General features: G+C 43.9%; 1 protein-coding gene across 3 annotated transcripts in view; it reads right to left on the bottom strand.

Annotated features, from left to right (window-relative positions):
- JMJD1C (jumonji domain containing 1C) overlaps positions 1 to 25,282 on the bottom strand; it is a 165,760-nt gene that overhangs the window by 55,150 nt on the left and 85,328 nt on the right. Inside the window, exons 1-2 of one of the 3 annotated variants that reach the window (XM_064464740.1) lie at positions 8,123 to 8,290; positions 2,814 to 2,927 (exon numbers count right to left, since the gene is read on the bottom strand). Coding sequence is in view for 1 of the 3 variants with exons in the window: in XM_064464738.1 (XP_064320808.1) it covers positions 2,814 to 2,927 (114 nt within the window). In the remaining 2 variants the exon portion in view is untranslated. Of the gene's footprint in view, positions 1 to 2,813; positions 2,928 to 8,043; positions 8,291 to 25,282 lie in introns of those variants that run through there. The other 2 variants (XM_064464739.1, XM_064464738.1) reach the window with 2 other exon arrangements.

Here is a 25,282-nt window from a genome sequence, read left to right as displayed (position 1 = left end):
CACACAGATTCAAACTTTGTTTGTTTTGGCAGAAAGGTACTGGAATTTTAGGCACTAACAGCAAAACGCAATAAGAAAAGTGTTTAGATCACCATGGTCTCTAAGGACTTCATATTGAAAATGTACAGCCATGAGAGCTTAAACCAAAAACTAAACACATTTAGAAAGACTCAAAGTTAACTCATCTCTGCAAAGAATGGTTCCTCGGTTCTGTAACCTGCTCAAAAGCAGGTTAACAGTATTCCAGACCAAACAAGGGAGCAAAAAGGCCATTTTTTTATTTCTTTTTAGAAAAGCGGACTTTCACAGGGAGTTTACCAAAGATTTACCTGTTATAATGGCAAAGAAAAGGAAGGCCTTCCAGAAAAAAGGTACAAGTAAAAACCACCTTACATTAAGTGACTGAAAGCTAGGAACACGATTTCCAGCATTAACAAAAAATAACCAGCAAAACAAATGAATAGAGACAATCTTCCCACTTCAGTTATCTTCAGGAGAAAACAGTCTCATAATGGTCAGGTTAATATTTCTCTCTAACACACTGCTGGTATGTAATTCAGTTAGCATATTTAAATAAAATAGTTTCTGTTAAAGGCACTATAATTCACTAAAGTTCATATCTGTAAAATTAACCCGTAACACTTGGCAAGGAGACATTGCTAGCCCTGCAGAGAGATATGCCTATGAAAGTGATTTCTAAAACTTCTCACAATCGTTCAAATAAATCTTTTATTTGATGAAAGCTCAACGTTATTTTATGTATCCACATTCAAGATCTGAGCAATGTCCAGTTAAGATGCAAATTCTGGATGCCTTCGTACTTAAAAGGAATCTCCATCAGCAGCTTTCTTGTAATGTTAAAACAGACAGACAATTTAGGTATCTCTTAGTCACCAAACTACTTTACGACTGATAGAGATCAGCAGCCTCCATCTCAGGTTTTAATAGCTAGCTGTTTGCTCCATGAGAGGAGGAAATAACCTGACCTCTCACACAGAGTTGCCCTCTATGTGTCAAAAACAGAGGCCAAGAGTTAGGGAAACCAAGGTTATATCTGGAACTATTTTCCACAAGCTACTGCTTTGTACCAGCTTTTTGGCCAACACCTCTTTGAAAACAGAAGTTGCTAATGCTGGTAATTAAAGCCAGCTGTTCCTATGCCACATTTTCAAAAGTGACACCTTCAACTTGTATGCACCTTCCCTCATTAAGGTGCTTCTGCATCCAATACTGTATCAGTAAACACTCCTTGAAATGAAGGACCTAAAATACATACAGCATCACTGTGTTACTGCCAGCCAGGCCCAGCAATAGGACTGTTTTACAAAAGGCAGTCCTCCTCATATATTCAATTTGTTTTGCTCAGCTCATCTTGTAAGAAATGATCCAAAAGATGGATTACTGTTACTGGAATGAACGTTATCAGACATGATCTTCATAGATCTCAGGCAAAGGACAGACACTAGCACAAGTATTTGCTTTGTAAAATGAATCCGGAAGATTGCGGCTGGACTCTGAGGGCGAATTTACACTTCATGCTCAGCTGATTTAAGAGGTCGGTGGCTGCTGCCAAAGGAGGATATCCCACTCTGTGTTGCGTCATCCTGACCCCCTCCCTAGAGGAAGCCACAGCACTCACTGCACCCTGAGCTGATCCAGCTCAGCTCCCTAACATCAGACTTCTCTCCTCCCCGTTTTTGAAAAGCAAGGTTGTGCCGGTTTAGAAGGCTGAAGGCGCTAGCGTGGGGTCTAACAGTGGTCTAATTGTCCTTTGCAGCAGAGCCAAGCTGTTTGGGCAGCTCGAGTCATAACATGTAACCTCACCCTGACTAGAAGCGTTGAACTCGTTTGGCTTCCCCACCGCAGGCACACAAAAGCACCAGCCCTTCCACAAACTGAACCTCCCTCTCCTTTACCCAGGATTCTCTCAGTCACTTCTCTCTTTCTACCTCTATATTTGGTATTGGGGGGGGGGGGGGGGGGGAAACCCAGCAAAAAACTATCTTGGTGAAGGAGGAGGGAAGAAGGGGTGTCAGGACAAAATTACATAGCGTTTATTCAGGGCCATCTGTTATTCCAAGTCTCAAAGTACTATTTCTGTATCACTGCAGTGTACCATCCCAGCGTAAGAGAGAATTTATGGCTCTTCTAATTGCAATCAGTTCAGCACAAGCTGAAGTATCAAATGTTTTTCTATTCGTCATAGAAGAGATTTTTAGACCTTACTGGGTGTGGGGCTGGGGTGGGGAATAGCACTATTCCTCTTGTTCTTTAAACACACACACAGTAAAATATTAATGTGTTTCTAATTAATAAATAAGGCATTAAAATAAAGGATACCAGATATTTTAGCAGGCTTAGAAACAACAGCAAGATAAAGTGTTTTTTCTTTTAAAAAAAATTAGTATTTTCTGCTATTCATTCTCAAAAAAAAAAAACCCAGTAAGTCAGATATCACTGCAGTAGTGCAAAGACATAGAAAGGAAAGCCCAGATTCAGAAGGATGGAAACTATCTTTTATCTGCTCTACAATTAATGGTACTGGTTAACATTTAAAGGGATCAGGTATTTTACTTAAAGGTGGTTCAGTAATATTAGTTGCATAGTACTCATTGACATGATCAGATTCACTAGAATCAGGTACAGTACTAGATAGAACCTTTCACAAAATGAGCAACAACCTCTGCCAATAATCAATAGGAAATTGTTCCTGTAACACAGAACTTGACTGTAAAATGCACTGAAAAATAATAAACACATGGATTTTAAGTAAGCTAAACAGACAGTACTTACACACTAGCCAAATTTCTTACCTGATAGGGCTGAAAGGCACTATCTTCAGTTATAAAATCCAGCTGTTTGTCCACAAGGAATTCTACTGCAGTAATTGAATTGTATACACTTTTTCCAACCAAGGGCTTGAATGTCTATTAGAAAAAAAGAAAACAAAATTAACCAATTAAAAAAAGCTCAGTACATCAAACCCCCAGGACTGTATAAACACTGACAAAATTCTTCCACCAAAACAAGTTAAAACAGAATAACAATTACTAATTATACAAGAAAGGAGGATTTTTTGTGTTGTTTTGTCATTTTTCCTTTGTGCCGTTGGTGGAAAACCAGCTAGAAAAAGGAACTACACCATACATTCTTCCTTTCCCTCATTGTTCTTGAGCAAGAGTGTTTACCACAGAAGCTCAAAGTACAGGAGCACAATTATATCTTAAACATACAGCTTAGCACGCAGATCCTCTCTTTCTGCCTGCAGGACTAGCTAGCGCAGTGGTAATTACACTAAGGACACTGAAGTGGAAACCGACTGCAGACGTGAAAATGCTCCCCGCCTTCCTGTTCTGAAATCGTTCACCTTGCCTTGAGTCAACCATCTCATTTCCCTGCCTGTCTCTGCATCTGTTCTGACTCTGCTGCCTGCCGCCCCCGCAGCCGCTCCTCCCTGCAGCAACCGGCTGCTCCGGCGCAACGGCTTCGGAGACGACAGCACCCGGTCCCAGGGCTTCTGCAGTGGGGCCGGGAGGTTTCCTGCCAACAGCCCCTCGCCGCTTCCCAGCATGTGGGAGGCAGCAGGAAGCCTCCCGGCCCCACTGCAACAGCCAGGCGTGGAGAAAGGGGAGCGGGGAATAACGGGCTCCTCCGTGCCCCCCCCCCCCCCCCCCCCCCCAGTCTCTGCCCGAAGCACCGGGCCTCGTCCAGGCGCAGCGGGATGCAGTAGGCGAGCGGGGAGGGGGCCGCGACCTGAGCAGGTCTCCACCGCGGGGGGACAAGCAGGCGGCCCCCTTCCCCGCTGGCTGGGTCTCCTGCAACAGAAGCGCGAGGAGAGCATGACCGAGCGGGGCTGTGCTGAGGGGATGAGTCAGGTGAAAAGGAAATCCCAGCGGATAGAGGGGAGAGAAAATGCTGCTCTGAAGACAGATGGGAACAGCAAGAGGAAAGCACAGATGAACAAAAGAAGCGACCAGCAGAAAGACGCAGGATGTAAGGGGCAAAAAACATGGAGGGACAGGGAAAAAAAAAAAGGAAAGTTATTCTACAGGACAAAAAAAATAGCAATGAGAGAAAACAGGAAAAGAAAAAAGCCCTTTGAGACTGATTCTAAATTTAAAATGCAGGAGGAAAAGGCAAAGAGGAGAAACAAGGGCAGGTCAAACCACATGAAACGATGCGCAAATGCTACACCAACATCTGTTAAGATGCCGCTATCACAACAGGACATCACTAGCTCACACACAACACCCCGCAGCAACAGACCCCCAGTACTTACAAGGGGAGGGCAGGATCAGGGCCGCCTATTTACAGATGGGGAAACTGAGGCACGAAGCAATCCCGTAGCTTGACAGAAGTCACCTAAGCAGGGCAGCAGCAGAGTCAGTGACCTGCCCTCAGCCAGTCTGCAGGCAGCTCCTAAGAGATGCCCTCAAGGTTTTATCAGACTTCATTACCTACTTTACAAAGGTGTTGCCTTGCGATTAGGCTAAATATAACTCAAGCCTCTCTGGAGCTTCAGCTTTAGCATTTACTAAACAAATGAGAGACTACTTCAGTGAGGATATGCAATACTTTCTACTAAATATATCTAATCCTGCAAATGCTCAGATTTAAGGTACTGCATCGTTGTTTCCATTTTATTTAAGGTTTCACTTCAGCTGATACACCTTCTCATGCAAGCAAGGGAAAAAGAAAAACCTATCAGCCAGTCAGCCATCTCAACAACAGGGTAACTAGATGAAAGGGGTGGAGGGGCAGAATACGATAATATGCTAACTACAGAGGCCAAAGAGTAAATAATTATTTAACCTCTAATAGTTAAGAAAGGGCCTTTGCTCTTGCATCACTTTTTTATAATGGATCCTGTATTGCTAATGGGTCAAGTTAAGAGAGGGTGGAGTTCACATCACGAAACTGCAAAGCGTTAGGCATATAAACTCACAAGCAGACAAACTTTTCTTTTAAAAAGTCAAAGTTGTAGTTTTTCAGTTCTTAATTCGCCCCCGCATCTTCACATACACTGTTCTACTTCTTACTGTGTCCACTCTACCTTTCTGTGCTATTATTCAGGTCAAGAAACGCATTTCCAACTACTAACAACAGGACATACCACATCATTAGCCAAAACGAAACCGTGTGGAATATGGCTTGTAGTTATCATTCAGGATTCAGGCAACGCTACCGATGAAGGTACATGTGAGCCACTGGTTTATCTTACTGCTGGTATTAAAAGAACTAGTTCCAAATATAGATTTGTGAGTGTGATTATTCTGAGAAGAGAAACGCGATGCCTTCTCATTTGCTTTCATAGATCTATGCCTCTGGACAGGCCAACGCCCCCAAAATACACATGTGGAGGATGCGGGCTATCCCACAAGCACAGAGGAAAAATATGTAAATAAATAAAGCAAAACTACGCCATGTCACACACCGCCTCATACACGGATGGCTGCTCAGCTGCACACAACTAGAGATTTTTCAGACACTATTAGAAAACATTCCCACTATCAAAGAACAACAAAACCCCACCCTTTAAAAAAAGCAGGCCAGGCTGCAAAGTCCAGACTCCACCAGCTTCAGGAGATAGGCAGGCCACCAAGGAGAGATCCAAACTGGGATGGGTTAGGGATTTGAAAAAAATCTTAAAGATGGAAAACATGACCAAACTTCACACCACACATCACATATGCACAAAGAAAAACAGACCAAGAGCACAGCAGGCAAGAGTCAGCTACTAAAGGCAAGCATGTGAGACATGTAACAACATGAAAATAGATAGAAGCTCCAACGAGTTCCTTGCAGGCTTTCGTAGGAAGACGCTGCCTCTTTCTGTTCCCAAAGCGGAGGACAGTTCTTGGGAGAATCAGGCACACTGGCTGAAACCAGAAAAAACTGATCCTCTTCAAACAAAAATCTCCCTTACAAACTTGCATAAAACTTCCTTTTACCACCTACATTAAGCCAGCTCCCTGAAGGCCACAACTAAGCAAAGGACTCAAACACTCCATTTTAAGTGACATCTAACTTCAGCACTCTCCCAAGCGGCTGCTTGGAAAAAAAATCCCGCTTTTTATTTTTTTTCCACCACAGTTCTGCACTTGGCCAAAGGGATCTCTATGAACACATACACTTTGGCTGCTTTGCTACCAAGTTCCCTGATACCGAATAAAACACATTTCTTCCTCTGCCACTCCCCGCCCCCACCTCCCCATGATTTTACCCCAGCTCATGCAAGAAATAACCTGCCTGCGGGAGGCGTCTGGCACAGCTCCGAGACTGAAAAGGGTTGGTTTCAGAGGTTAACGGTTGGACTCGATCTTAAAGGTCTTTTCCAACCTAAATGATTCTGTGATTCCCAAAATCCAAACAAACCTTTAGAAAATCTTAAGCACCATCACTTCACGGCAAACAATCTCAAAACTATTTGACGGCATTTACCAAATACTTGCGAATAGAACGGATTACTCATGGACTGCTTTTTCTAACGCCCAGTAACACAACTCATCTATTTATTTATCATTTCAAAACCCCCATGGCAACCACAGGCCCCGCTTTCCCGAGGAAGCAGCACCGAGCAAGCACACAGCGCATTTTTATCTCTGCCTAATGCAATTAAGCAGCTGTAGACGTGGTAAGCCGCCCCCACCGTGCGAGCAGGCAGTTCCCTGGCACTCCGGGAGCCACCGCACCTCGGCTGCGAGCTGCTGCCTCCCGGCTGCTGCAGCCTCGGCGCTGCCAGGCTCTGACACCCACAGGGCTCATTGCAGCAAACGCTCGGGTTACAGCTGAGCTCGCAGCTGCTGCCCGGCTCAGCCCGCACGTACCACCGCCCTCATCTGCCTCGCTGGAGCTCGCAGCCTGCTTAGCTGGGCACCCTGCGCCCGAAGCCGGCTCCTCACACCGCAAAAGCACCCCTTCCTATCACGTTACCGCATTTGCCCCTTTTTCTGTTTAAAAAAATATATATATATATCTCTAGAGGAGTTTAGATCGTAAAGAGAACAGGCTTTAAAACCTGTAACGTTTTATAGTTTTTTCCTCTTTAACCCACAAAAATTGAAAAGATCATGTAAACTTAATTTAGACGTGCTATTCAGCAAACTTTTCCACATATTGTTCTTCAGCCTCGCTGTTTAGTCTGCAATAGCGCAAACACTGGCACCTTCTCATTATGGCACTTAATCATTCAAAATAGCCGTAGCTCTCTCCCAACGCCTGGTTGTTGCCATGGTTTGTACTCCAAGGCAGAATTACCGAGCGGAAAAGGGGAAGGGAAATAAAGCAGATTTGGTATAAAAACCGAGCATGGAGTTCTCCCGTTTGCAGGCTACTTTGCTGCGTTCCCTAGGGAAGAGCCCGCTGCCAGCCTCGGCGTTACTGCGGGCGGGACCCCCCCCAGCCCCCGGAGCCCGCCAGCAGAAGGCAGGGCCGGCCGGGCCCCCTCCCCGCCCAGCCGGGGCCGCCGCATGGCACCGCGCCGCAGCCCCCGCCGCGGCCGTCCGGCCAACGCGGCCTGGAGTTCAGCGGCCGCCGTTAGCGGCAGGAATTTAACCTCTTTAATGACCAAAAAAAAAAATATTTCTTAAACTACCGTTTTTCCGAGGGGCTCGGGCGGCCCCTGCGAGGCTCCCCCGGGGGGGGGATGCGGCCGGTGCTCACGGTGCCGGCCTTCGCGCACAAAGCCGCCTCCGCGCTCCTCCGCGCCCGCGGAAGCCCCCCCCGTCACGTGTGCCGCTCCGCACACCGCGGGGGACGAAGCCCACAAAGCGGGGGGAAGGAGGGACACGACACCCACGACCCCGGGGGGGGGGGGGTCACACACGAAGCCCACGACCCGGAGGGGGGGACACCGGGGACAACACACGACACGAAGCGCCGCTCCTCCCCCGCCGCCGCGGAGGGCAAACAAAGAGGCGCGGGCGCCCCTCGGAAAGTTAAAATGTCCGCGGGGTGAGGGTGGGGGTCCCGCGGAGGAAGCCGCGGATGCGCCCCCCCCCCCCCCCCCCCCCCCGGCGATCCCACCCGCCCGCCGGCACCCACCTCGCTCGGCGCCCCGCGGCCCGGCCCGCCCCGGCCCGGCCCGCGGGACCTCCGCGCCCGCCTCCGCCTTTGAACTCACAAGGAAAATGGTTCTCGCCGCGGCGCTTCCGGGTCGGGCCGGGCCGGGTGGCCGCGCCAGGGGCGGGGACGGCGGGGCCGAGGGAGGAGAGGAGGAGGAGGAGGAGGGCTCGCCGCCCGCCCTTTGTGGGGCTAGCGCGGAGCTGGGCCCGCCGCGGAGGCCCCGGCGCGTCCCCGCTGCTGGGTCATGGCGCGCCGCCGCTCACATAGGGGCGGGAGCGCGGTGCGGGTCGGAGGCGGGCCGTGCCGAGCCGCCGTGAGCCGGGCGAGGGGAGCGGGGCGGCGGGAAGGGAAGGGAAGGGGCGGCGCTCGGGCAGGCGCGGCCCGCGGGGGCGGGGAGGCGGCCACGTCCCGCGGGGGCGGAGCCGCGGGCCACGCGTGGCGGCGGCCCCCACAGCAGAGCTCGGCGGCGCCCTGCAAAGCCTGAACCCTAGTTTATGGCCCCAAAGTCCTTCCCCCGTCCCCCAAAATTCCGCCCATCCTCTCGCACACAGCGCACGGCGCCGCCACCGGCAAGGATTTACAGCCCATAAACCGAGGCGAGGCGTTCTCGAGCACGATTTTCTGATTTTCAGCATGCAGCCTATTTTCTCCTGCTGACAAAAAAAAACCAACCACCCCACAAAACGTGTTTTCCGACTGTTGTACAGAAGCTAATAGCACTAACCAACCAGGTGTTTACATGAAAACATCAATTCACCTGAATAGTCCAGGGAGAAGAAAGTGCATGGTGCACTATCTAATGAGAAAATGGTTTCCAAACAGAAATTTAGCAACGACGCTTGCAATGCATTCCTTGGGTTTAGCTCACATACACAAGCACGGACAGGGAAAAAAACCAAAACCCATCACAAGGGAGGCTGGGATAGAGGCATTGATTTCCTCCAACCCCTCTAAACATAAACAGCTGTACATATTTTATTTTATGGAAAAAATACAAAGCGTGTAGCTTGCCAAGAAAGTATGAGAATAATGGGAAATCGGTGCATGACTACCTCTCTGTTCTCATCTTGAATTATTCCAAATGATGTAAGCTTAAAGGTGTACTGGAATGCTATAAAATACTGAGCTCTGAAATAATAAAATACTTAGAGTTAAAAATTAAAGTTGAACTGGAAGGCTCTCTACCCACCACGGACCTTTCTCCGGCAACTGGATTTCTTCCGCAACAGCTCGTGACAAGACACGCACGCAAGCGGGGCAGGATCCAGGCTACCTGTATGCGGCTTTTGGACACGACCCAGTCTGGGTTCAAACCACCCAACTGCAAAACTGCTTTGAAGGAACACTAGCAGAGGCGGTTTATTGTATTGATTTTCCCTTTTAAGTGGTCTCCCAGCCCAGGGAGCCCGAGGCTGCTGAGCAGCCTTATAAGGCAGCAAGGCTGCGGGCAGGCGGCGGTGCCTGGAGCAGCCTCCATCTATTCCTGACCACCCAGGCCGGACAGTTGCTCCTCTCGTCCCCAGCACCCCCACGCTCAGCCCCACTGACCCCACAAGCCCCTCACCAGATCCGCACACCCTTGGGGCTAGCCAGAAAAAAGGCCACCTTCTACAGCCAGCAGAGCATGGGGGCCACTACCCCCCCGCTCCCCCAAAGCACACCCCCTGCCCTGGCAAGGCCGTCGTGGGGCTGCACTTCCCCATCTCCAGAGGAAAAGAAAAAATAAAACAAACATCTCACAAACATCATTTTGGCCTGACTTCCTTCCAATTCTTTCTTCCCAGGGTCAGGGGGAATAATGCCTCAGCTGCTTTTGTTTGTACCAAGAGAGGTCATGCAGTAGCAGAGACTAAAATGCATCCTTATTCCATGTTTGGGGCCACAGTTTGCACCACCTTTACCCCTTTGGTACAGAAGCCTGTCTGCTCTCTGCCACCAAATGGCAACAGGGAGCTTGTCAAGGAGTGAGGGAGTCCTTCACAGGCTTGGTTGGTTCAGAGGCCTCACCACCTCTAAAAAATAAAATTCAACCTACCAAGTCAATAGCTGGCACAAGGAAATACCCTGAACCCAGACTTTGCCACGTAGTCAAGAAATAAAGTATTTTTTCTAAACTTAATTCGATACTTGGATGTTCTTCAATTTAACTTTGAAAGCACATTTTAGATTAGCTCCAAGTACTGAACACCCCAAAGACATATGGCTACTACCACCAAAATTTGTACCGCTCTCACAGTTTCAGGGGCTTGTTTTACCATTTCTGTCAAGTAAGAGTCCGAACACTAAGAATTATTTCAGGAAGGGCAAGCAAATTATGTCTATTACAGAGCGCAACATACTTCACGCTACTATTAAACTAATGGTGCTGTGATAGCTGCATGGTATGTAGTGCAACTGTCAAAGCAGGCAATCCTTAATAATACCTAAGACAGACACTGTTAAAATACAAATCACAAGACTGTCTGGAGGACAGGCAAGTTTGCCTGTTTGGACAAAGCTTTATTAATAGCCTGCGACTTAGTAACAAAGCATATTAATACCCAGCGCAGCACCACCTATTCATTACCACAGAGGGATTTTGCTAAAAATTCTCAAGTGGCACCAGCTACGTGTGGAATACTAACCCAGCAACACTCTTTCCAAGGGTTTCACTTAAAGAGGATCTCAGTAAAAATCCGCTAAGTGGGAAAACGCCTTCTGAGAGTATTAAAAAACCCAATGAAGTTGCTACTGGTGCAATTCCTAATCTTAAGTACACTAGGGCAACACAGAATGATGTTTACATCATCACAACTTACTAAATTTGCCGCGTAAAGGCACTAAGACTGATTTTTAAACAAAAATTTTCAACATTAGTGTCTTAAGAATCCCAAAGCCTATGGAAAATATCTTATCCAAGCCTGGTTATGACATTTGCAAAATACTACATTTTAGAGCGGCTTATTTAATAGTCACGTTATTTTAGCGCTGTTTCCAACTACTGTTTGCTTCGTCTCACAATTGGGCCTGAGCTCTGTCAAACAAGCCATACTATAAGCTTGCAGAACAGAGCTGCCTTTGTTCTTTGGCACTGCCAGTCCCCTATGGAATCAGGCAGCACAGTGAACTGCACTCAGCAAACAATCCCTGACCTTCAATTACTGTCTTGGCTCGCTGCCACAGGATACATGTATTACTGGTAACACAGTGTGCCCTATTTTGCAGATAATCACTAGAACTACAGATAATCATGAAAATCGACGGAAAAACGCAAACATTCCCTTCCTAAAATCGCAGTTGTCACTTCAACTACGTACGGCAAAGCGTTCCTCCAGTGTGCTGCTGCAGCACGCCCCAGGCTCCAGCTCAAGCCACGCATGCGAGGATGGCCATACTGCAGGTTTTGTATATTTAGAGATGGCACAAAAAATTCCAGGTGGCGTATGGCTTCACCTTCCTCTGCTGGAGGTTTTTGGTTTGATTTTTGTTTGCTTTGAGGCAGAAGGCACGCCAGGTAGTGTTGGCATGGTTTTGCAAGACCTGCTCTTTTTTCTTTTTTCTTTTAATTTTTTTAATTTATTTTTCCCCTTTAAAACACTGGCAGGTTTTTCCCTTGAGCGGGCTGGCACAGAGGCGTTTGCCGGGTGGCTGGTGCCAGCCAGCGCCCGGGCCATGAGTCAATGCCCTCCTGGGAGGGAGGCTGCTGGCACTGCGCTACCAGAAACACCACAAGGACATGGGGAAACTGAAGCACACGTGGAGCTGGGGGGTCTGCTGTAACCCTCCTTTCGTTTCTTGAAGGCAGTAAACCCCTTCAGCTGCAAACACACTCCTTCCCCATACCTCACCTGAGAAACCTATGTGTGCGCTGCTGCTGGCAAGGAAAGAGCACACGTGAATATTGCAAATGGGTAAATATTTAAACTTTAAAACAAATGGAAGTTATTTATATTGGTCATCTTCATTTAAATTAGCATTTTTCTACTTATCTTCTTCCTCTGTGCACTGCCCTACATTTGCTTCGCAAGCAGAACAGTTTCATAGTGATACTGCTGCAGAAATAATACCGTGTATGAGCAGGGCTACAGCCCGTCTCACATTAGAGGAGAAATAAACTTTCTGATTACGTATTTGTGCAAACCAACTGAGTTCAAACGGTGTACTTAAGTGCAGAAGCCAAAGTCCAAAGAAGGAATTAATGTGTGTGAAACAATGATGACTACTAAGGCTGCAACACATAAAATAGAGTAAACTAGCATTTAGGCACCGGTTCGTTTGGGAAATTCTGCATTTACACTTTCTCATTATGGAGGTGGGCAAATCTCACTTGGAAACATCCAGACATGCAAAAAATTCACCAGGCTATCTTTAGTCATTTTTCAAAATTGAGAAGCTGAGGACAAGCGAGTGTATTAATTGTATTGTTGCTCATGTTCCTCCCTGTACACTGTTATCAGCACTAACTGATTTCACAGTGTATTTCAGATTAATCCAATTTAAAATATGGTTTCTATCTTTGCAATATTTTCAATCAACTTTTAAAATCTCTTTTGTCCTTCCCTGGGCAAGCACCATAGGGTTTAATGCTGCATGCATCAACATGACTGTGCAATTTTCCCCATTACTTCATCCCCATCTACTTCACCATACCAGTACTGTAATCGCAGCTCTGGGAAGAAGCCCTGTTAGTAAACTTGCACTATTTTTGTGGCTGAATTGGTGTCCCTGCTGCAACAGGAGACCAATAATCTTGGTAAAAGAAAAACCAGAAGCATGGCATTTAAAAAAAAAATCATTGCGGGCAACAGTATTGCATGAGTTTTCTTATGTGCTGGTGTTTGCTGCCAGTGTTTAAATTATCTGCAAACTTTAGAAGCTACAAATTTTGAATGTTGGCAAATAATTTCAGATTAAGTTGCTTTCATTTCTCCTGTTACAAATCCTTTGTACAAATTCAACTCGTTCTTTCAGGTCTAAGCTACCTCAATAGTATTTTTTACAATTGCTGCCCCTAGTTTCTTTTCTTCCTAGCCCATTCTACGCCTTCCCCTAATTCACTTTGTATTAGCAGCCTGCCGCTGACATTTCCCTCTCTGCCTAGCCTCTGCAGCATGCCATTTACAGGTGCAAGTCCTTATACTTGGAACCTACAGAACAGTGCTCTAGTTCCAGATTTATGTCCAAAGACAAAATACTGAGCAGTCTCTCAGGCATCCCTTTGTGGATGTCTTGCATCTCAAGCCCAGCGTTGCTATAAGACTTGTGTTTTCCTATGCCCTCTCTCTTTGTTAGCTGAGCAAAAATGCTGTGACCCTGCCACTCACTCAAATCCAGTAACATCAACGTCATCTTTAAGTGGGAGCTGCTCTCTCTCACTTCTGGGTCCAGGTTATGTGAAATTCTTGCAGATCTTTCTTATAAAGCTTAGAAAAACATATGTTTTTCTATCCATTCCCATAGCTCAGAGCACCACCCTATACTCATCCTGCATTTTGATTACTGAAGCATCCCTCCCTCTGGCCTTAATAAATGCACACATGTTCAAATCCACTCAAAATGCTGTCACAAACACCTCCAGCCCACAGCATCCGCTCTTTGCACTCCTTCCCCCAGCAGTCCCATCACATCAAACTGCACTTGCAGAAGCAGCATCTCCCGATCCTACTGTTGCTCATTTATCAATTTCGGGGAACAGCTTACTGACAACACTTGCAAAGCTGATTCATTGACATCTTTCCATTTTCTTCTTAAAACTCTGCTTTGCTGTACTGACCTCTGAAACCTTGAGCGTGGCTTGGCCACTGCTTTATGGAAGCCTCATCTACCCTCATAAGCAACGCCTCCTATTTCCCACCTGCCTGTCTCTGTGTGTCATCTGCCCTTGACCTGCTCTCAAATTTTAACTCCATGGAGAAAGGAACCCTTCTCTTTCTGCATTTGTTCTACAACTCATTGCAGGGTGAAATCCTGGACTTTCATACGAGTTTCCAAGTGTCGCAGTAACATGCCACAACAGTCATTAACCTTGGGACTGGATTCTGTCTTCCACAACGCAAGCACAAAAGCTTCAAGATCATAACGTTCTTACCACACTCCTCCTGCAATATTCATCAAACCCTTTTTAACTTGGGTGCCATCCATGTTTTTCAGTATTCATGCTTCTTCAGCCTTCTTGCTTCCCTCACAGTAATGCCAAACTCCCTCCAACTCATTTCTTGGCTTTATTCTCTTCTTCCAACCCCGTCGCCAACATTCACAACGTTCTTGCATCCTTTTTCCCCTGAACCTACTGGATGTAACATTCATTTACCCGGCCTCCTTCCAGCCTCACCTCCAGAAAAACAACGTGATGGAGAACATCAGCTTTGGGCTTCTTACATCCACTGAATTGCTGCTCTTCTGATTCAGCATCCGGCACTGCCTCCCTCTCATACTTCCCACCAACTGAAGTCCATTACAGAACAGGACTCCACCTTTCACCCTCCTACTGCTTCCTGCCCCTCTCGTACTACATTCCCAATTGCCTCTCTGAGACACATCTCACTTCCTGAGAGTCACCCAGATCTAGCTTTCCTAAGGTCCCTTTCTGTTTTTATTCCCCAGAGCTTAAACATCTGCCTCACCAATTTTTTCCCCCTCTCACCCCCTACATCCTTGTTAACTTTGATTTCCAGAGCGCTATTTATTTTTTCCCCAATTCTGCTGATTTTTTTTAGTTGTTCTGCCCTGCTACTCCCTCTCTTTCCTTTGTCTAAGGCATCTTATTCACCAGCTTAGTCAGCTTCCTGTCTCTTAAATGGACTGTATTTTATTTTGCATTTTTCTATTTGCTCATCTCCAGAACAGCTCAGGTGCATCCTCACCACAGAAAGCTTGGCTTCCTACTGCTGTTCTGGCTCCCTGATGGCTCAGGCTGCCGGCAGGCCCTTCGGTCCAGGGCCGCCTCCTGGAACCAAGCCACTGGCTCCATCTGAGGCGAAAGAGGGTGCAGTTCTCACTCCAGGCATCACTTCCTCTGTTACGGCAGTGGTGCGAATACACCCGTGCCGGTATTTTCCATTCCCACAGCCCTACGACAGTATCCAAGCGACTCTTGTAATATTAAATGTTCCCCATACGCCTGACGCCACACCCAGGGCATGCAACATATTCTTGACATCATGCTGTAAAATGGCCACTTGAGTAGGCTGTAACAACTCAGTTAAGTAGAACGTCCCTACAGGGAGTGGAATTGGCTCTTGAAACAGAGCTGGGATCAGGAGAAAAAGATACGTTGGACAGGAGCTTGTGTTTGGAGCTATCTGGAAAAACAAAAGCCTCAAAACCATACAAAAGGTCAAGTATAAAAAAAACCTGAAAAAATACAAACAACAGAAAGCAGTATTTTAGAAGAACACACCTTGTAGAAGCTGAAAGAGGGAAATACCTGCTTCAGATTATCATATGAATGAAGCTGTTATACATAAATTTGGATTACATTCCTGAGAAGAAAAAGAATCCTCACGGCCTTTCCTCCAGTCTTTACATGTACTCCCTTTTACTGACAGCAACATATTTCACCATTTGTCAGGTGGAATAAGAGCTGTGGAATAACCACATTCAATTTACAACATATTTAGAATGGGGTGGTTTTTTTGGTGAATAGGTGAAAGGCTACAACTTCTATTCCTTCCTCCTTCTCTACTTCCACTGTCTCCAGAAGATCGGGAACCCAATTTGCCAGTTCTGCAGGCTTTCTGTCTGGCTACCTCTGGGTTCCCTTAATAGGGAAAGGCCATTCGGGGCAGGAGAGGATTACTCGTTTTGGATTCAGTGCCTCTGTGCTTTCTTAGTCCCAGCTTGTTGGGAGTAAGGTCGTACTTGGAGGTTTCTCTGTTTTCTGAGATATATCCTTTTTATATCCTAAACATGTACTCTTTAAGCATAATGGTATCTTAAAAGTAGTAGTATCATATTTCCAAACACTAAGACTTAAATATTAAGCAACATCGATGCATTGTGTTTTAATTATCTTTGTAAAGAGCTCCATCTTACTAAGGCAACATGCTAATATATACTCCTCAGAAAGAAGTATCAGACTGTTCACCTCACTTTTGTGTGTCATGTAAGCAGGGAGAAATAGAATCTAGTTTGAGACTACATACAGAAGTATCTTTTAACCTTCTTGAGCAGTATTTTTTCCTGTTATGATTGTTTTATGATCATATTGTAACTTTGTCTGACTTCCTACACTGAGATACAGTTGCTAATATACTGATTTGATCCTGACTCTATAGTATAAAAGGTTTGAAAGAACTTCTCAAAGACAAAAACCTTACAGGCATAAACAACTAAGAAGTCGAGGTTAAGAGTTTACAGTTGATAATATAAAGACTGATGGAACAGATGGGTTTTAGTCAATATATCCCAGCATCAGGATAATGCTGAAATAATGTTGAAACACCATCAGTCTATCTAGTAAACAAATTAGAAAATAACCTAGATATCATAATGGACTCCCCCCTACAGTGTTATTTTTAGTTTCTCACATCTGCCCTCCTACACGCTTGTCCAGTAGCAACCCTGATGGACAAACACTTTTTTTCCCTTTCAGGAAAACACAGGACAGATGGTGTTGAAAGTATTTCTCTCTGAGATAACAAGTTTTCCGCTTTTTATAAATTCACTCATCTTCAAACCATGACAGCTGTGAGTTTAAAGATAAAATTGAAATGATCCAGATCTTGTTCATCGCCTTTCTCTAGGGTCCCAGAAAGGTCACACAAATATGTCTCCCTCAGAAGTTTCCCACTAAATGTGAAATGCATTTCTTTTCCAAGGTCAAGCTTACCGGTGTGTTAGAAAGAAACAATATACCTCTCTACTTTTTTTCAAATTTGTGTCTCAGGCCTGTGTTGTGAATTCAGGATCTTCTGGATCCATTTGTATAGTATATCAGAAAGTATCTACCTCCAATATATATTTATAGCACTAATTACATTCCCTCATACCTCCCATACTAGCATACATCACAATGTTACTAGCCTAACATTACCTACTCCCACTTAGTCTTTCATGTTAGACTGTACTTTCACACACTGGTTACCCTCATCATCCTCCCCTGTATCCCGTTTGGTTTGAATTTCTCTTTCTCCAGCACGGCTGACCAGAATTATGTTTGTTAGTTTAAAAGCACTCTTGGGGGCAGCTGTACAGGGATGCTAGCGCGCCTCTATTCCAGGAAGATACATCTCACGCATCCCGGAGTCTCATCCGCTATCACCTCAACGTCACACAGCAGGTTCACAGTCCTACTCTGATGGGCCAGAAGGCCCAGACCTTCTCCACGCCAGTGTTTCCGCTGGATAAGCTCTCGTCTACATTCTCCATCTGCTCCTAAATCCACCACTTGTGTTTGTATGCAGTTACGTTTTGTTCCATTTCTATTACTTCATTTCTCAAGAACATTAAATTTTAGTTGCATAAAAAAACCTCATCCCCTGTGTTAAGGACTCCTCCTATTCTGTACCATCTACAGATTTAATCAAGTTTAGTGAATTAGTCCAAAAATTTTAGTGAAAACATTAAGCAAGTTGTTCCCAAAATGTGTGAACAACTATTGGCAGTCAGACCTATTTCACCACTCCACTGCTCCACCTATTTCAACACCACATAGCTAACATCTTATAAGCCCATTCCTATCTAATTTATTGTTCGTGTTACTAATCCCCATCTTCCTCTGATTGTTCATCACTGGACATACTGTGGAATGCATTACGAAACTCTAGATAAATTACATTAATCGCATTTTCTTGCCTCAGAACAAAGATGACCAACCTTTTTGTTCAAGTGGGTCCATGAAGTAGCTTTTCAAGGTGCTAATGACAAGAATAGCCCATGATTAAGGCGGAGTGGAGGAAACACACAGCCGATATAACCAGTCTATTTGTAAACACTTAAAACACAGTGACAAGTAAAAGTCAGCATGAATTAAAAAACAATGTAAAGCAAATTTCCTTTACAAATAGAAGAGCAGACTTGAGAAGCAGATCTATATGCTGACTTAAGTTTTTATCACACTGCCTCCTATGATATGCCCATACATCAGCTCAATAGATCAGCACCGAATGAAACTAACATGATGCAAATCAAGAAAAAAGGAGGAATAAACAAAACAAAAAACCCCAAAACATTCAGAAATCATCTCTAGCTTGTCAAAATATTTATCTAGAATGAAGCTCCATAAGTCACCAACACTGGGTCTGCTCTTACTATTTTCATTAGCGACCCAGGTGATAGAACAAAGACCACATCTATTAAATTGACAACCAACCAGCTTGGTGGGACTTGCAAGTTATATCGGAAGACAAAAAGACAAACTGGACAAGTGGTCTGCGAAAAAAAGATGTCATGCAAAACACTGCACGTAGGCAGGAGAAGTGAAGAGCAGAAATACTGAAATACAACTGGCAAAGGAGAAATGCCACAGAAAAAGAGAGAAGTTAGGCTTAATTTATTAACTGCTATGAGTTAACGGTATCATGCTGTAAAAATGCAAACACAATACCGGGATATATGAATGTTAGTACAAACTATGTTCAGCATTCATATAGCCTCAGTTGGATTACTATAAAGTGACCAGAGTTTTGGGTATTGTTCTTCAAGACAGGTAAGACCTCAAAAGAGAGCAATAAAATGAGCAGTTTTGGAAAATACCATGGATGAATATGGACTGGGAGGGAGAAACAGAGCTGGGTGTGTCTCTAGCTATGAAAACAGGATGCTGCAAGGAATAATTTCTTAATCTCTACAGCAGACACAACAAGTTTTAACGGCCTTAATTTAGATTAGATGATCTCAAGGTCTTTTTCAGTCTTATGATTCTACAGTATCTGCAGGGTTACTTACATCTTCCAAATAAAACAGCATTTAGAAACACATGCTCAAATTAATGCTATATTTAAGTCTGCTCTTATTACACCATCTGCCTCTCTGCCCAGCTTCTCTGACCAACATCACCTACTTCATGGCTTCTCTCAACTGCTACAAACTGTCGTCCCTTTGGGGGCTGCAATGCAAAAGGAAGAGTCTCAAGACCTCACTCCCTGGCAACAACATTCTGGCACTCTCGAGAGCTGCGAGGTACCAGCTTCCCCCGCCCACACTAATCCCAGCCTGAGGATTCCCACCAATGAAGCTGAATGAGAAGATTTACCTGCAGGCCTTGGGAAAGGTTCTGGCAGATCATGCCTGACCCGAAGGCCACAGGCTGGCCTTCCTTGTCTAGAAAATTAATTCCTCTGAAAGACAGGTATTGGGTCACTAAAATTTGCTCTTTGAAGTAGGTATACTGTATTTTACCTAATTTTCTTCAATCTCCCAAGCCCTTGATTTTTTTTTTTAATGCCTTCTAAAGCTTTACATATTGTGAAGGCAGACTGACAGTCTTTTAATTGCTTGCATAATTCTTCCTTTCTCCCTCGTTATGTTGGCACTGCTTTCTCCAGTCACTGGTACCACCCTGAAGGAAAGATTAGCTATAACAGTTACAATCAGCACTAATTCTTTCCTAAATCCGAGATGGAAATTTTTCTTGTCTGAGTATTTTACGATTCTTAAGTTCCTTCTGGTTGTAGTAATTTCCATTCTCTTATTCTCATTATATATTTCGCCTTTTCCTCTGTAGTTATCATCATCCTTACTGAAAATTAAGCCAAAAATTTTTTAGTTGTATATTACTGTTATTCTCCACCCTTCTCACCATACAAAAACTGCTTCTTTTTATTTGTTTTCACATCATTTGCCAGATCAAATTCAACTTTTAGAAACAGAATCAAGTCTCCCCCCCTCATTGCTCACAGGATTCCTGCATTAGTTTTACTACATATCTCAGGCTGGTTATTCATCCATTTTGGTCTGCAGACCAGGAAAACTCATCCTTACTTGGGATTCAGTTTCCAGCCAAATTTTAAATATCTGTGACTTCAAAAAATTGAGTCCTCAGGTTCCTTACACCTGTGATCAGCTTAGCTTATTTAAACTTGCCACTAAGATTCAAAACCTAAATTCCAAAGCAACCTCCCCCGCCCCCATATCTCAAACTGAATCAATTCATGATTACTAAGGGTGCAATTTTAAGTTCCACTTAATCTGATTCGCTGTAAACTGCCCCTGAATGGGAAGGTTCTGAACGCCTCACCAGCCCCAAGCACTCGCTCCACCTCCTCTGGCAGCTTGGTCCACCGGAGCTCACCCCCCACCCTGACTGACTCATTTTCTCTAGAGTCACCTTGCTGATGTAACTCACGCCTTGGCTGTGTGACTGCTAGGATCAGCTAGACCGGGGCAGAAACAGTGAAGCCAGCTCTTTCAGCAGCTGATTAAGCATAAAGTGAAACCAAATCCTCAATCCAAAATTATTTTCTAGAATATCCTCATTGCTTTTCCAAATTAAGTCTGAAGCAACACCGATTTCCTGTTGGTTCAGTGACTAGTTGAAGGAAGAAACTTGCCAGCAATCGCATCTAGGAATACCTTGGCCCTATCATTTCTTCTCTAATCTCTACCTGGGAAAGTAAACCACCTCATCACAAGCAGCATTTATCTAAGAACACTACAGAGATCCCTATCCCTATTCGAGTCTCACCCTGGGGCTAACAACAGATACTTTACCCCTGTCATCTTTCTCCAAAGTGATTTTGAGCCAAACTGATTTCAGTCTGTCCTTTTTACACCAAGGTATTTTTTCTTGTCTACCATATAATTACTACTGCACAAGGTTTGCTTGTGTTCAGTTATTTCTGAACACCACAAAACATTTTAAATACATGTAGTTCAGTTAAAAGCATTCTACCATGCTTCTGATACTCAGATGTTTTTTATCCCAACCTCTATCAGAAGCTCAGATTTCACCATTTTGTTGTCCAAGCTCTCAATATGTATAAACAATATTTCGGTTGTTTCTTAGTAACCACATCCCATTATCCAGTGAAAACCTTTCCCTAGCTGCAATGCCTGACTATATTTTCCTTAATCTTGGAGCTATTTTCCTTCTCAATTAGTACTAGTCTTCTATCTACTGGCACTTCTCCATATGCTGAGACAGAAACAAAGGTTTATCCAACAGCTCTCTGCTGAGAGCTAAAGCCTGAATGGAAGTTGCATAGGTTGGTCAAAGCTTTTTTCCTTACCCTGAAGTTCCCAGCCACTGCACTAGCCTTCTCTAAAGGCAATTTTTCTAAGTACTTGAGGGCAGACCCAAGCTGTAAGAGTGATCTCCTCAGGGCTCTCTCCTTCAGGGACCATAATTTCACTTAAGATCATCAGACCATCTACTCTATGTCTTCTTCAGTACAGTACGCACGTCTGTAATCCACCATGGTAGAAAATTTGCTGTCATTTATCCTATCGTGAAGGCTAATGATGGAGTCTTTCCTTCCCACTCCCACTCAAATCCCTTCAGGATCTTTCTCAGCTTTCTCATTCTTCCTTATCTACCCATTCAGCAACATCAAAAGTTCCACCAAGAAGTCTGCAATTCCTCAGCCACATAAGCCTCTCTTAATTCTTGGATCTGGTTTAAGTTCCAGCCTCATTGCCAGTTGTGACTTGATCTCCTCCTCCTCCCCCCCTTTTTTTCCTCTTCACTTTTGAACTGTATTAGTTATTTCATGCATACTATATTTAGTCATCTTTATTAAATCTGCCATTTTTCAGGTTTCCTCCACTGCTCCCTTGATTATTAATGCTCATCTTTCAAGTCCTTGCCTTCACAAAGGACGCACACTGAACTCCCTTGACACACTCACCAGTTACACAGCAAGTACTTATCAGCTGCCTGACTTTGGGAATATTTTGTCTAAAGGAACTTCAACCTTTCGTTTAGTTTCAGCTGTGGTTTGCAGCAGGAATCAGTCTCGCACTCAAGTTCAAATGCTATCCATAAATTACATTCAAATCAAACACTAGTCAGTGATCCTCAAGAAACAAGATTTGCTTCCCAGTCCCCTGGGAGAGGGTCCTATGCTGCCTTTGTTGACCTCTACTAAAAGCTCAATGCTTTATAACAAACTGGATGTGTCAAAGATGTCTGCTTTGGCTATTCCCATGGAAGTCTATCCAAATTTGGCAGAGTTAGAAGCCTCAAAAAAAAAAAGTATTAGGAGTTCACAGATGTTTAACTGAGAAATGCTTGCAAGTGAGGGGCTGTTTCCTTTCTTGGCAATCACTGTTCTTGACTAGCGAGGGCCGTGGCCTCAGAAATCAGAACAGAAAGTGTCCCCCACTGTTGGCACCCAGCACTAAAGGAAAAGGAAGATGTGAACTGAAGAGAAGGCATGGGGGCAGGAGAACCACCACCAGAAGTGCGAGAAAGGGTAAACAGACACAACAGCTGGCAGTGGACTAACAGGAATAGAAAGCTCTGTGTACTACCACCACACATCCCCCTTGAAAGCTGGAAATGCACCTAGAAATGCCATGCAACACTCCTGTTTTCTACCAAGATGACTTACTGCTTTTTTTGTACCTCGGCCACAAAACCAACCAGCCAACTGGTATGAAAAAAAAACAGTTTTGCTCTGTAAAATGCTTGAGTTCTAAATGATAAACTGAGGAGTTAAGCTTCTCTCTGCCTTACTACCTTTGCTCCATCATTGAAAACAGGCCTCCTTTGGGGCAGGGGGGCCCTTCCCCAAATTGACTGGAAGGAGTGGTACTTCAGTACCTGTTCTTAACAGTATCAAAGCAGAAGTCATCCATGCACTCTCCCCATATGCTGTTCTGTTTGACACCTTCCTCTCTTTCCTGGCCTGTATCACTTCTGAGTACTTTTGCCATTTGTGAGATACAGCATGCTTATGTGAGGATGAAGAATGCTGCCTTTTTTTTGCCTTTAAACTTAGTATAGCTCCTGTAATTTTTTTTTTTTAATATATTTTGAGGGGGGTGGGGGGGTTCAATCCCTATTTAAGATATCCTCAAGCTGTGCTTATTGAAGATACAAAGCAAGCAATGGATAGAAGTTTAAAAACGAAGCTTCCTTTCGGTCTTTATATTCTCATATCTTTAAAATTATTTTAAGAACTTTACTCCCTTCCTCACCCCCAAAGTAACAAGCAGCAGCTTCACATTAGCTAGGTGTTGAGGGAACAAAAGAGTAACTCTCACTGACACATTTTTATTTTGCTCTGAAGGAGAGCTCTTTCAGACCCAGACCCACAAATGGAGCTAGACAACAGGGCAGCACTAAATCTGTCGGACACTTCCCCCCCACCCCCATTTCATAGTGCTACAACATCCTACATTGAATTACTTCAGGATAATCTATAAAATGAATGACCCATTTCTGGTCAAAAATCCCAGCTGTGAATCACATTGCCATTTGGCCTACAAAAAGCAAAAACCATAACCTTTTTTTTTTTTTTCTTCCCCAAAACCTGTTCTGGTACAAAAAAGAAGTGGGGATGTTTTCCAATTAATATAAAAGGTAAGAACTTTGAGAAAGAAGCATAGCTCCTTTTAGAACTACCTTTCCTTATGAAAAAGTCACTCTGGCATACCTGCATAGAAACGTTTCATTTCTCTCTGCCAGTCATTATTCAGTCTCTGAAACAGTTTCTCTGTAACTTAACACCTGAGTTTCCCTGTAAGTCTGCTAATCCTGACAAGAAAGCAGATAAAGAAAAATATATCCACAGTTTTGAGTTTATTTCAGCAGAAGTAAAGACGCTTTGTATTAAGTGGCTATAATAGTGGTTTTAATGATAGAAGGAAACACATATCCAGTTTAGGGAGACAGAACAGAGATATTCTAGCTATGGAAGATCTCTCAAACTCAAGTATGTTTACAAGAATTGTGCCTTCCCCCCATTGGCAACTTTTCTCTGCCTTCAAGCTAAAAGATGACTTAAGTAACATACCAATGGACTTCAGAAATAAATACCTCATCACTGTAATGAAAAAGAAATGGACCACTAGTTGTCACAGCAGAATCTAAATTAAGTTTCTATATTTAGAAGTACCACCTTTCTTTTGAGGATAGTAACGTGCTTCAGTTGAAGGGTAAAAGAACTCATATGAAGTTGGTACAGAAAGTCCTGAACATGAGTACGGGTGGCAAAAGAGAGTGGAGTGAAAGAAATTGATATGTAATGACGATGAGTATCAAATGTAATTATAACATCAAAATTAAAACTAATCTTGTAGAAGATGGGAGGCATATGAAATTGGAAAGTAAAGTTTAACTAGTTAAGTTCTAGATCTTTAAAGGAATTAAAAGGACAAAGCCATTCATTCCATTATCAGCTTTTTATTTATGACCTTTCAAACAGAAATTAATTAAAACATTATAATGACATCAGATATCTGTTATAGTACTAGGTGGTAGTTACTAAGGTCTAAGGATGAAGATTGACACTTCTATTTCCGAACTGAAGAAGAATTTGCATTATTAAAGCTTAGCAGTTTAATTCCTTCTGTATCTGTCAAACCAATAAAATATATTAGCTCTTCCACAAGCCTTACTCCACCTATTATTTCACAAAAACATCGAGGATTTTTCTTGCATTGTATTTTTCCCCCCTGAACTCTGTTATACTTCACTTACTCTTTTACTTTTGGTCATTGACACAGACTTTAGAAAGCTGTTCCTCTTTAAGTGAAACACAGTATTTTAAAGTAGACTCTGTGAGTGAAAATTACTCCCTACTTCATTTTTTGCCTTTCATTCCGTCTCACCTTCTTTGTCACTGAAATGTTCCCAGTCTGCATTTATTAAAAATAGTCAAGGTGACCCTAACTCATTTATTTAGTATCAAAAACATCTAGCAACTCCAGATGTTCCATTCCAAATACATCCAATTTATTTTCATTTCATTTTTAACCAGACACCAGATCCTCTAGGAGAGATAAGTAGAAAAAAAATGCAACCTGCTGAGCAAAGCATTGTTACTCAAAAAAGTGTCACCATGCAAAGCGTGATGGACTTCATATTAGAAACTACTTTGATTCACACATATGCTATAGGAGTGGGGGAAAAGGATTCATGTAAAATATATTGAATTAGCCACAAGACTGGAACAATTTATTAGGCCAGAAAAATGTAATTCCTAATAGTATGCAACATGCATGTAATCTTAACATTCAGCCATATAGCCATGAAGAGGAACAGACCTGTTACCGAGGTGTTTAAACATTTAGCAGAACATTGGCAAGTTACTGAAACACTTGTCTGCCTTCTTGCTAAGCCATCCTGCCAACT

The sequence above is a fragment of the Phalacrocorax carbo genome, chromosome 13 (genome assembly GCF_963921805.1).
Source record: "Phalacrocorax carbo chromosome 13, bPhaCar2.1, whole genome shotgun sequence".
Taxonomy (NCBI): Eukaryota; Metazoa; Chordata; class Aves; order Suliformes; family Phalacrocoracidae; genus Phalacrocorax; species Phalacrocorax carbo.
The sequence above is the reverse complement of the archived record's forward strand: the minus strand, read 5'-3'. Positions and strand labels throughout refer to the sequence as shown.